At 41.1% G+C, this 11,396-nt stretch overlaps 2 protein-coding genes across 3 annotated transcripts in view; one reads left to right on the top strand and one right to left on the bottom strand.

Annotated features, from left to right (window-relative positions):
- Positions 1 to 11,396, top strand: part of cfap90 (cilia and flagella associated protein 90) — a 43,882-nt gene that overhangs the window by 4,219 nt on the left and 28,267 nt on the right. The gene's annotated exons all lie outside the window — the stretch shown is intronic.
- Positions 610 to 11,396, bottom strand: part of adcy2b (adenylate cyclase 2b (brain)) — a 74,293-nt gene continuing 63,506 nt past the window's right edge. For both annotated transcript variants that reach the window (XM_004563649.5, XM_023154926.3), the window contains exons 19-25: positions 8,144 to 8,228; positions 5,977 to 6,135; positions 3,525 to 3,671; positions 3,176 to 3,283; positions 1,857 to 1,971; positions 1,633 to 1,757; positions 610 to 1,539 (exon numbers count right to left, since the gene is read on the bottom strand). In XM_004563649.5, coding sequence (XP_004563706.1) covers positions 1,387 to 1,539; positions 1,633 to 1,757; positions 1,857 to 1,971; positions 3,176 to 3,283; positions 3,525 to 3,671; positions 5,977 to 6,135; positions 8,144 to 8,228 — 892 coding nt within the window. In that variant the 3' untranslated portion in view covers positions 610 to 1,386. The remainder of the gene's footprint in view (positions 1,540 to 1,632; positions 1,758 to 1,856; positions 1,972 to 3,175; positions 3,284 to 3,524; positions 3,672 to 5,976; positions 6,136 to 8,143; positions 8,229 to 11,396) is intronic.

The raw sequence follows: 11,396 nt of genomic DNA, 5'->3' as shown, positions 1-11,396 counted from the left end.
TATTGTGTATTGAATTTCTAAATCTCAGGAGCCATAAACCACAATGATATTTTCTAAAAGATTTAAAATCTTTGCAATCGTGAGCAATGAATATAGAGTATATGAACGGTTACCTTTTTATGAACCTGTACATATATAGTACATATATTTATAGCAAAAGATGCTCAAAATAAACATGAACAGATGTTCAAATAATCACTATCAAGCTTGTAATGACATTGAGATTAGCTGTTGGTTATCAGGGTTTTGACTCTTGGCTCTGTGCCATGTCAAAGAGGTAAAAAGTTCCTAATATATGTAAGTTGAAACCTTCTGTTTATGAGGGGCAGCCAATCAAGAGAAAGCTAGCTCAAAGGAAGGTGAATGGCAGAGTGAAATACTGAGCTTCACCATAGCTCTGAGCAGGTAAACACTCTAAGGGTTATTTTGAACTGTGATTCAAGCAGCGTAAGACTAAAGATACAGAACTGGAAATGAGCATCACAACTTTAAAGCTAATGAAACTAATGAGCTACTGACTCCAGTGAATACTTCGTGTGTTTACAGTGTGACAGATCTTTTATCGTGCTCTTCTGTTTAGAGCACTAAACCAAAGACAGACAAAGGACGTCAGTTTATATACAAATGTTTAATGAATAACAAAAGAATGGCAGTGGACATTTACACACATGCGGTTGGTTTGGTTCCAGATGGATTATAAAAAAGAAACCTCTACTTTTGAGCCCGCGCCTGAGTCCACCTGCTCGAGTGGGACACAAACGCGGCTCTGTAGTTATAAATACAAATCACAGGTTCTGGCAAACTAACCATCACGCTGGCATTTTGTTGGCAACAATAGCTCTAAATGACAATAAACTATTGTAACATCCATTTGCAATAAAATGGAACAAACCGGCTCACATTGCCAACCAAGCGTAGATAGGGAAAAAACAAAAAACAAAAAACCACAGCTCGGCAGGCGGCTCAGTTTGCTCGAGTGTAAGGCTCTGAAGCACAGCAACACTGGCATGGGTAATTAGCTCCACACCGCTACTATTGTACAGACGGGTGACTGCGGTCCTTGAGAGCTGCACTAATTTAGCAAACCTCCCTTTGAGTCAGGCACTCCTTTAGACAGTCAAGTGACCCCTCAGAGTGAAGTCCTTGTTACACTTGAGATGTGAAAACCATCTTAAGTGCAGCCTTGAAGGACTGCGGCGGTGCACCTTGGCTCCAGCTTACACTGTGCTGCTAAGGACAAAAGTGGTTCTTTACAATCATCTATCCGTCGTGCTGCTGGCTTCTGGTAATGGGTTTTACTTAACAGAGAATGACAAATCACTTCTACGGCCACTTTGTGTGCGCAATTGTGTCGTCAAGTCTATTTGTTCGGTTAGCGTGGCGTGCTCAAGGCATCACGGTCCCTTGTGACAGAGATCTGGTCATCTCTGTGTGAACAAAGTAGGTCTTCAGCTCTCCTTTACCCTTCACATTGATGATGCCGCGACATGAACACATGTACCCTAATTTTGTTAAGATTTCACGTGTCTCCTCTGTTACCTGCACAGAAGGACGAGATGTGATTAAAAAAAAAAAAAAAAAATTCAATAAAATTTGGCAAGAAATACAAGAGTGCTTTGGAAGACATCCCACCTGTATTTTTCCCAGTAACCCAGTGGTTTCCATCCTACTGGCCACATTCACACTGTTTCCCCAGATGTCATACTGAGGCTTCTGGGCCCCAATTACTCCTGCAATCACTGGCCCATGGTTTATGCCTTACAAATAGACAAAGCAGTTAACATTTCAGAATGATTACACACCTTTATGTAAAGTGAAATCTGTGCCGTGTTCATGCTACGAGGAAGAGCTCTCACCGATCCGCAGTCTGAAGTCATTAAAAGAGTGCTTGTTGATGACATCCAGCTTCCCAACGAGAGCAAATGCAAACTCCACCATTGTGCCAATGTGCATGTACTGTCTGTCGTGTTCCTGAGGGTAATGAAGAGAAAACAGTCACAGGGGACACTAGTGCGAGATTGTGACTGTTTATGTTTTTAAAGTGATAGTAGCTTGGTTTTACACTGGGCAGTAAACGCTTTGGAGATGAAGTTTACAGCAGCACAGCTGGATAGCAACAGAAACAGGTTGCTAAGCCGGTTACGGTTGGGCCATAATAAAATGTTAAATTTATAGTTTATTACACCTAGCCAGCATTTCCTACATGAAAATACTTCCAAATCTCAATGCTCTTACAAGATGTTCCCCTTATTTGTTGTCGCATAGCTTAACTGAGTAATATTTCTGCCTCGCAAGGGTTAAGGCTTTTAATTTAATTGTCTAATTTAATAACTACGCATATCCCTAGTATCTGGGGAATACTTGTCTCTGTAACACCACAAAAAGGGGTTAGGAGTAAGCTAGTTTCCCAAACTTGCTGCTTAATGAGTTAATGCTAAAATCCTCAAAACCTTTTCATGCCCAGATGTAAGGCAAAGCATTTAAAGAAGATAAATCCTGGTTCTCTACACAGAACAAATGATCTAGCCAGGGCTGTGACTGATCTGCTCTCATTCCATTTTCATTTATAATACTGGAACAAAAACACTTGATTCAAAACAAAGCTAATCCCCCCATGTTATTTACTGATGTCATGTACAGTATTGTGCGATCAAGTGGTTTTTTTTTTTTAGCTTTACATGCTTCTTTATCTGAAATCAGCAAGCTGGAAACATTAAAAAGTGACAGAGTTGGCAACAGCTGATACAATCAGCCTGCAGCAGTCCAGCAAATCAGCCATCAAAGAGACGCCTGCTTCTGTCTGCCCCTGTGTGAAATCAGCTACGCATTGTTATAAAAATTACCAAGGATTCTGAGTGCAGAGCGCTCTTATCCCTGCAGACTACATTATGTGCTCTGCTAGAAGATGCAGGTGCAGCAACAGTGACTGGGGGTTTGGGTGGCTGGTGGGGGCTTTGCAAATGTCAGTTAAGCACATTTCCACCAATCAGGAAGGTTTTTTTTCTTTTAAACAAAGCACAGTGCTGCCACATTTCTGAACGATGATCTAATTTGCTTACACTGATGTATTCAAAGTGCAGTAATGAATCACTGGTGCTTGAATGATATGCAGATTGTCTGGAGCAGCAGTAAACACTGTGGCTCTTTGTGAATGCAGACGTGTGTAGAAACTTGCCTGTGCACAATCTGGTCCTGGCGTCACGTTGAGTCCAGTCGCAGCCATGTAGGTAGAACCGATGGTCTTAATCTTCTCCACTCCGCTGAATTTTGGCTTGGACAGCAGCTGCGGGCGCAGGAGGAAAAGAGCCCATTATATTACATCTACAAGAAGCAGGAAATAGCGGTGGCTTTCAGCCAAACGCTGGCATTTTCTTCTGCTTTCCCTGCTACTTTAGAGCATAATAACCAAGTGTGATTGCTTCTCAAAAAAAAGCAGCAGGGGAAGGTTATTTTTTTCTTTTTCGTTTTTTCCTTTTTCCATTGTGACTGAGACAGCAAGGATTATCAATATGAGAGGAGTTTACCTCATCAAAGTCTGCTATGATCTCGTTGAGAAGACGGAGACACTCCAGTCCCTCCTTATTGACATCAGACTCAGTATAAAACTCTTTGAAGTCTGGGATGGAGGCGAACATCACACACACCGACTCGTACGACTGATGATAAAGGTCCTGGTAACGAGCGAGAAGAAGATAACGGCTCTATGGGTTGTATTGATCTGGCACAGGTGAAGGAAATCTATGAGCTGAATAGCTCGTGCTGAACAATGACACCGACTCTTTAAATAAATACGAAGAAGCTTTAATCATATCTGCGGGGGGACTCTGGGTGTTTGCAGGAGCAAAATAGTAACAGCGTTCATTACAAGACAGACAGAAGTAAGAGCAGAGCAACTGAGGTGAAGCACGGGAACGGAAAGTATGTTAAGCAAGTAGGCCACGTCTAATACAGCGTCTGTGGAAAGAGTGAAATAACAGAAATCAAAAGGGAATGTGTTTATTAAACTCCACTGGGAAAGAAAATGATTTGAACAATATGTGACAGATAAGGAATATCATTATAAAGGATATGTGTTAACAGCACATATAAAATATGCAGTTTTTATCATGTATTTTTCAGTCAGTACCACGATAGTCAAAAGAAGATTATTTCCATCTGCACTGATTTATGCTTGGTGGTGTGTGCTATTCTAGTAGATTATCATGAAGATGCCAACCACGAAACAGAGGAAACATTAGTGACGACAGATATGACCCTAATTAAGTCAAATATAGCATTAGGAGGTAATTTATTTTATTTTTGATATTTTTTTGATTTATTGATTAGCATTCAAATATCTCAGTGAATACAGAATAAAGATTACCACAAAGCAAGAAAGCGCGAGACAAGGGTAGACAAAGGTATTGGCTGAAGCATATGCTTATTACGCCAACCCTTTTAACAAAAGATCATTTAGCATGCAGCTCCTGTACACAGGGCTCGAAGCAAAGCTTAAAACAAAGCAAAAACAAACAAACAAACAAAAACTTTCCACCTTAGATAAGTAACTACATCAAAGCAAAACAACCAAGAGTTCCAGTATTATTATTTTTGCTCTTTTCATTCTTGATTTATATATTTTTCTAATACTTTATTTTTAAACTTGTTTTTAAACAAGGAAAATGAACTCCACCTTTTTAAATCACTGTCATAACTATTCCACAAGTTATCTCCTCTAACAGAAACACATCTCTGCTTTATGTTTGTCCCAGGTGGAGGTGGGTAATCAGGTGGAGGTGGGTTGCAAAGTGGCTTGCAGGTGCACAGCATTGGTGGGAGGACTATGAAAGCGTAGACCTCATTCACAGAGGATTAGAGACCAACCACTGGTTGCTGGGAGAAAATATAACCTTCCTGACCAGTTGGCAAGTGGTTGCTGGCTGTCACAGGTTGATATCGGTCACAATGTGGTGCTGCACTGAAAACCTCCTTGCGATGACTTCTGTTGCCAGCAGATTGCCATCATCACCTCTAGCTTGTATGGAAGATGCCAACTTGTTTGCAAAAAAACTACTGAAACTTAAAAAAGTGGAATGCAAAATGGGAACAAGGAATGTTCACCTTCAGAGTAAAAGTTGCATCTTACTGCTGCAAGGTTTAGGTGAACAGTTCCCATTTCCATATATTAGCCGTGGCCAGTTTCACATAGCGACAGCCAGAAACCTTCCACAACTACCCACCAACCGACTGGGCCATACTTAGTTTTCCCTAGCAACAAGTGTTTCCCAAACAGTCTCTGACTGGTCTCTAGGCCTGTGAGATGGGGGCCTATGTGAAATTTGCTCATTGGGTCTTTAGAAGGGTATCAGCTGTATCTATGGTGATGGGGCGGACATCAGGATCAACGTATCTTCTGGGATAACGGCTGAGCTACCTGAACTACCTCTTTACACAATTAGTTTGATATTTTGTATTTTTCTGCATGGTATATATGAAATAAAAACAACTATATTAGCTTAAGCAAGAAGATTTAAAACAGCGGGAAACAGGTTCTTTTCTAAGTACTAAATCTCATTTCAGTACTTAATATTTCTGGGAAGCCAGTGTTTTTTGGCCCAATTCAGTAATTTCCTGGGGAAACTGCTGATTTCAGAACATAACACTCACAATGTGCTATTCTTTACTCTTTTCTTTTCTTTTTTTTTGATTAAAGCCTTTCACCTCCTGAAAAAAGGGTCGGGAAAAGAACAAATGACGCAGGGATGTTACTCGAGGTGAAAAGATGGGTGCATTAAATCTCATTCTCATTTATTGAGTCATAAATCATTCGAGTCTCAGCACACAGTAATGTGTATCCTAATTTTAGGTTCACTGCTGGTTATTGTAATTAAATGTCCATAAATCTGCTAAAAAACTGCAGAAGGCTTTACCTTCTATAGTACTAGTGCTAAAAATGGGTACACTTGAACAGGAATGCATAACAATACAGCACTCTACCTCATTTTTCCAGTTTCTCCCCAGGAAGTGTTCAGCCACGTGAGCTGGTAGGACGTTCTCCAGCAGAACCCGGTTGAGGTTCTCCATGGTTTCGATCTCCTCACACTCCCTCTTGAACTTATCCCTCCACAGGAAGTCTAACCTACAGTAATATTCATTCTGTTACAGGAGGACACAGAGTAAAGAGACACCAGCGTCATTCACACCCAGCACTCTCTCAGTAGAAACTTGAACCAAAAACGGGAAAAAAACAACTAATACACAGAGAAGAAAGCGAATTTTAAATTAGAGTTAATTGCAAATATTCATTTTTTATAACACAAATCTAATCACAGACAGGATGCTGTAAAAACATCTTCCATATATTCGTCCACGATATGGGAGCATTTCTCAGCGACCGGCTGCCCGTATCCCATTCTAATCATCGCCACTGAACGGAAACTTCATAGGCTATCTCGAGCAACCTCACCGACTGAAACTAAAGGGCATGCTTGGTATTCATAGAAAATTAAAGCTCCAATAATACAACAATGAAACAATGCGTGAAGCTCCGCTATGATGGCTCAAGGAAATCGAGAACAGACAGGGCTGTTTTGCATAAAAGATAGCCACTGCTTTTTTTTGTTTTTTCTGCTCTTTGCTTTTTCAAGCTTGAGGTAGTTTTGAACCGTCTAAATATGTCAGGAAGATTCATATAGGGAGGTCAAAACATCCCAGGAGTGTGTGTGTGTGCATCAGGCAGCATCCCCTGAACGCACCATCATTATGCTCTCATGTATGTGAACGCTGCAGGCTTCTTGTGGGCTGGCCCCTACGGTGTGTGTTTGCGTGTGCGTGGGAGCATTTTTAGTGTCCTTCGAGATGTACTTCATGTGTGTGGTTCGTAGTCTGGATGATGTATGTGTGCACTAAATACGTTTCCCCTGAGATTAAAGTATGATGCCTATTTAGAAGACTAACAGCGCTGAGATCTTGCGCTATAGTGTTGATAGCCTGAGGCTGAAATGCAAATACAGAGGAGCTTCTTGCCCTCTGAGGACAGCAAGTCTGAACCACTTGTCACGGCGAGTGAGAAGAGCCGTGTGAAAAAAGGAAAAAGAGAAGAACTGTGACACCACTTGTTCGTGCGCATGTATATATGCGCCTATGCACAGTATGAGTATGTGCAGTTTTGTGGCACAATAAATTCCAGTACCTCTTTTAGGCTGAAAAAGTAGGCCGAAAGAAGTAGAGCTCATATCAGATGCTGTTTAGAAACCAGCTAAAAAGCCTGTAAATGAGTTTTGCTCCATTGCGCAGCTGTTCTTCAGTGATGAATTACAGATGCCTTGTTTACAGTAACCTGCTTTCCCCTCTCTTTGACTAAATGCCTGGGAAAAGCCTCATTAGAGCTAAAGATGAAGAATTTGTAAGGCAAATTTCTTAATAGCAGCCTAAAGCATATACAGCCAACTCCAGTGGAAAATGTGGGCAATACCACTCGAAAGACCTTTTGACCTGTTTTAGAAATGATATTTCTCAATAACCCAAAAGCATTGTTAAAAAAAAAAAAACCCAATTACCTCATGATCTGTACGTGACAAAGAGTTTCACTCAGCAAAGTTGTGTTTCCATAACAAAGTCCCCCCTCTTTTCTGCTGAGAGTGACCCAGAATGAGAACAACACAGGGAGCTAGTTTGGACCAACTGTGCCTCTCAGAGGAGCCCCAGTTTGGGTACTAAAGCTCTTGTGGCTGTCCTTCTGTCCCGAACATCAGCTTTGAGGTCAGAGATGATGGATGGTATACCTCACAAAAAAAAAAGAAGATAAAACACAAACACCCAATGTGTGTCAGATGAGTTTGGGTCTTATGAAGTGAGGATGGTGGGCACAGAGGAGATGGAGGCAGTGGGCCAAACTGGCAGATCTAATGCTCCAAAGATATTTTGATCTTTCTTTATAATGAGCCAAGTCCTCCAACACTGTTTAACTGTCTTTCATCTGTTCCAGAATAATTTCTACAAAGTCATAAAAGTCGTTCCAGAACGACCGGGGCTAAATTTCCCAAAAACATCTCTGCTCCACTGAGTCAGTCGCTGATTCTGCGATTGTGCTGAATGACCTGAAAAGAATCGTAACGTTCAAAGGGAAAAAATTACACGAGACCACTTTGAGGAAGCTGCTCACCTGCCTGGCTAAGACCAGTAGCGTAATGAAGAAGATGAACAGAGATACAGAACCCATGGTCTTTAGATCCTTCAGGACTCCCGGTCTGTAAGGAGAGGAAAATGCTATAACAACATTCAGCATTTTATTCTGAAAATTCAAAAGCTTAATGCTCTCACACACAAACTGTGGTTTACATTATTCCATCACACATACACTCCATCCTACTGCTGGAAACAGCTACTGGTAAACCAGGTTTGTGCATGAATCCACATGAAAGCCCATAAAATGCAATTTTTCCTCCTGCTTCAGTAACATTTGGTAAAAGTATGGATACCGACTGTTATTTTAGAAATCACTGAGCCCCTTTTAAACTAAGGCCATAAATAAATAAGTTTTAACATATATACATAAACAGTATATTGCCAAATGTATTAAGTTATCTGCCTTCATATGAACTTGAATGACATCCCATTCTTCATTCATAGTTTAAGATGATGTCAGCCCACCCTTGTAGCTATAATGGCTTCCACTCTTTTCGGAATGCTTTCCTAAAGGTTTTAGGAGTGTGTCTATGGGATTTTTTGACCACTTCCTGAAGTGCATTTGTGAGGTCGGACGCTGATATTGGACCTTGGTCCTGGCTCAAAGACTCTGCTCTAATTCTACCCAAAGATGTTCTGTCAGGTTGAGGTCAGGGCTCTGTGCAGGCCGGTCAAGTACATCCACAACAAACTCGCTCATCCCTGTTGTGTTGTAACAGGAAGCGGCCAGCTCCAAACCGTTTCAAGAGTTTCTTTCATAGAACTAAGGGTCCCAGTCCAACTCCTGAAAAACGAACCCCCACCATAATCCCTTTTCCAGCAAACTTTACGCTTTATGCCGTTTTCCTGGCAACCGCCAAACCCACTGGATATCCAGATGAAGAAGTGCGATTCGTCAATCTGGAGAACATGTCTTTACTGCTCTAGAGCCCCGTGGCAGTGTGCTTTACACCACTGCATCCGACACTTTGCATTGCACTTGGAGGTGTAAGGCTTGGATGCAGCTGCTCGGCCATGGAAGCCTATTCCTTGAAACTCTCTATGCACTGTTCTTGATCAAATCTGAAGCCCATTTGGAGGTCTGTAGCAATTGGCTCTGCAGAAAGTTGGGGACTTCTCTGGACTATGCACCTCAGCATCTATTGACCCGAATCTGATTTTACGTGGCATATCACTTCATAGCTGAGTTACTGTTGTTCCCACTCACTTCCACTTTGTTATAATCCCACTAACAGTTGACTGTGGAATACTTAGTAGTGCGGAAATTTCACGACTGCTTAGGTGGCATCCTATCAATGTACCACACCGGCAACACATTCTTTCACAAATGTTTGCAGGAGCATTTTTTCCCTTGCTTTTATATAATTGTGGCCATAGAAGTGATTTAGATAGGTGGTGAGTGAATACCTTTGGCAATATTGGCCTAGACACAGGGTTTGTGACATTGCTTCATCTGTGTCTATGATACAACATGCATCTGTATGTTAAACGTACCAACAGCAGAGACAGAGAGAAAACACTTGTCGCACTTGTGGAAATGAGTATTCTCAGCATCAGCTCTAGTTACGTGTAACCACACTTTTCAGCGTGTAGTTTTCTCTGCTATTGTCACTAAGTAAAGTGGCAAAGTGAGTGTGTTTGTGTGTCGCTGGGTGCTAAGGTGCTGCTGCAGCTGCCTAGTTGTTAGATGAATGTGCAAATCTTACTGGAAATAATAAAAGCTGATCAGACATTTGCAGATCTTTCACAGAAAAGTGCACAGGGTGCTTAAGTCACGAAGCTGACACATTCAGATGCTGTCAAGGACTGTATGTCTGAGAGAGGACTGACTGACTGCTAGGTTTGGCCTTTTCTTTGTAACTGTTTGCTGTACGGCTTCTCTCACATCGATGTGGAGGGATTTTAGTCCACTCTTCTTTACAGTGTTGCTTCATTTCATTAAAATCTGCAGGCATTCGTTTATGCACAGCTCTTTTAAGATCTTACTATTTACTACTTCAGTCAGGTTGAGGTCTGGACTGATTGGGCCATCGCAGCACTGTGATTCTTTTCTTTTTGCTGCTTGTCTTAAGATAATTGTCCTGCATCACTCAGTTTGGGCTAAGCTTCAGCTGTCAGTATGATGGTCTTACCTTTGTCTCTAGAATACTTGATATTACTTGAGTTGATAAGCTTTTTGTTTTGGTTAAGAAACAGTAATTCGATTGAGTTTTATTTTTTTAAGACTCTAGTTTTGAAGAAACAGAAAAGAATTTGGGAAACAATTAGCCCCCAAAAAATCAGTGTCCACAGTTTTTATAAATTGGCATAACTATGAACAAGCACTGCTAGATTCTTCTCTTTTGTATCTATTCATTTTTTGAAAACTTCCCTTATTATCCCATTTGAACCTTGTGTAAATTTTCACCAGTAGATTGTGGTCAGCCTAATTCTGGTTTTACTGCCCCTCCTAATTTAAGTTCATAATCCTAGTAATGGTAGATGATAAAGGACAAACACATTTTAGTTAGCCAAAAGAGAGAAAAAACATTAAGGTTAGACTGAAACCCATAGCAGTCATGGCTATGGGGTCCAGAAAACAGATGAGGTCAATTAAACATTATGCAGTGTTTTATATTTGGACCCCTGGCTGTGGTTCATCTGTAGGAAGTGTACTCAGACAGCAAAGTGACTCTTGACCTCTAAGTTTTTCCCTATTGAGTCAGCTGTTTACCTCAGCTGTCAGTGTTGGGTGAGAAACATCCACTTTTTATATTCTGGAGGAAGCTGTAAAACTTTGTGAAGGGACTCTGAAACGAACGAGTTGATGAGTCAGCGAAGCTCACTTTTGACTGAGTTGTTGAGGATACCCCGATCTTTTCTATTCATAACTTCTGCTGTTTTTGCTTTTGTTAGCTGCTGTTGGATGTCTAATCTGTTGACAATAGGTAACTGTGACAACTTGAGGAATAAATGAGCATGTTTATGCAAATGCTCATGTGTTAGAGCCTTGACTTTGGTTCAGGAGGTCAGGCTTGAGGTTAGGAACAAGATGACATTTTATCAATACTGCTTGTCTCTTTCTTTTTTTGGTAAAGGGGACCCTTTCTCCGATGATAAAATACAGGTATAATATTTCATGTCTGCAGTTTAAAAGGGCAGGCATGAATTGAAATGTGCCTCCACAGCATGCCCAGGCCTAAAACTTCCCTTCTCCTCCCCTCTCTTCTCCTAACGTACTTTGTATGTGG

The sequence above is a fragment of the Maylandia zebra genome, linkage group LG22, assembly GCF_041146795.1.
Source record: "Maylandia zebra isolate NMK-2024a linkage group LG22, Mzebra_GT3a, whole genome shotgun sequence".
NCBI classification, from domain to species: domain Eukaryota; kingdom Metazoa; phylum Chordata; class Actinopteri; order Cichliformes; family Cichlidae; genus Maylandia; species Maylandia zebra.
The sequence above is the reverse complement of the archived record's forward strand: the minus strand, read 5'-3'. Positions and strand labels throughout refer to the sequence as shown.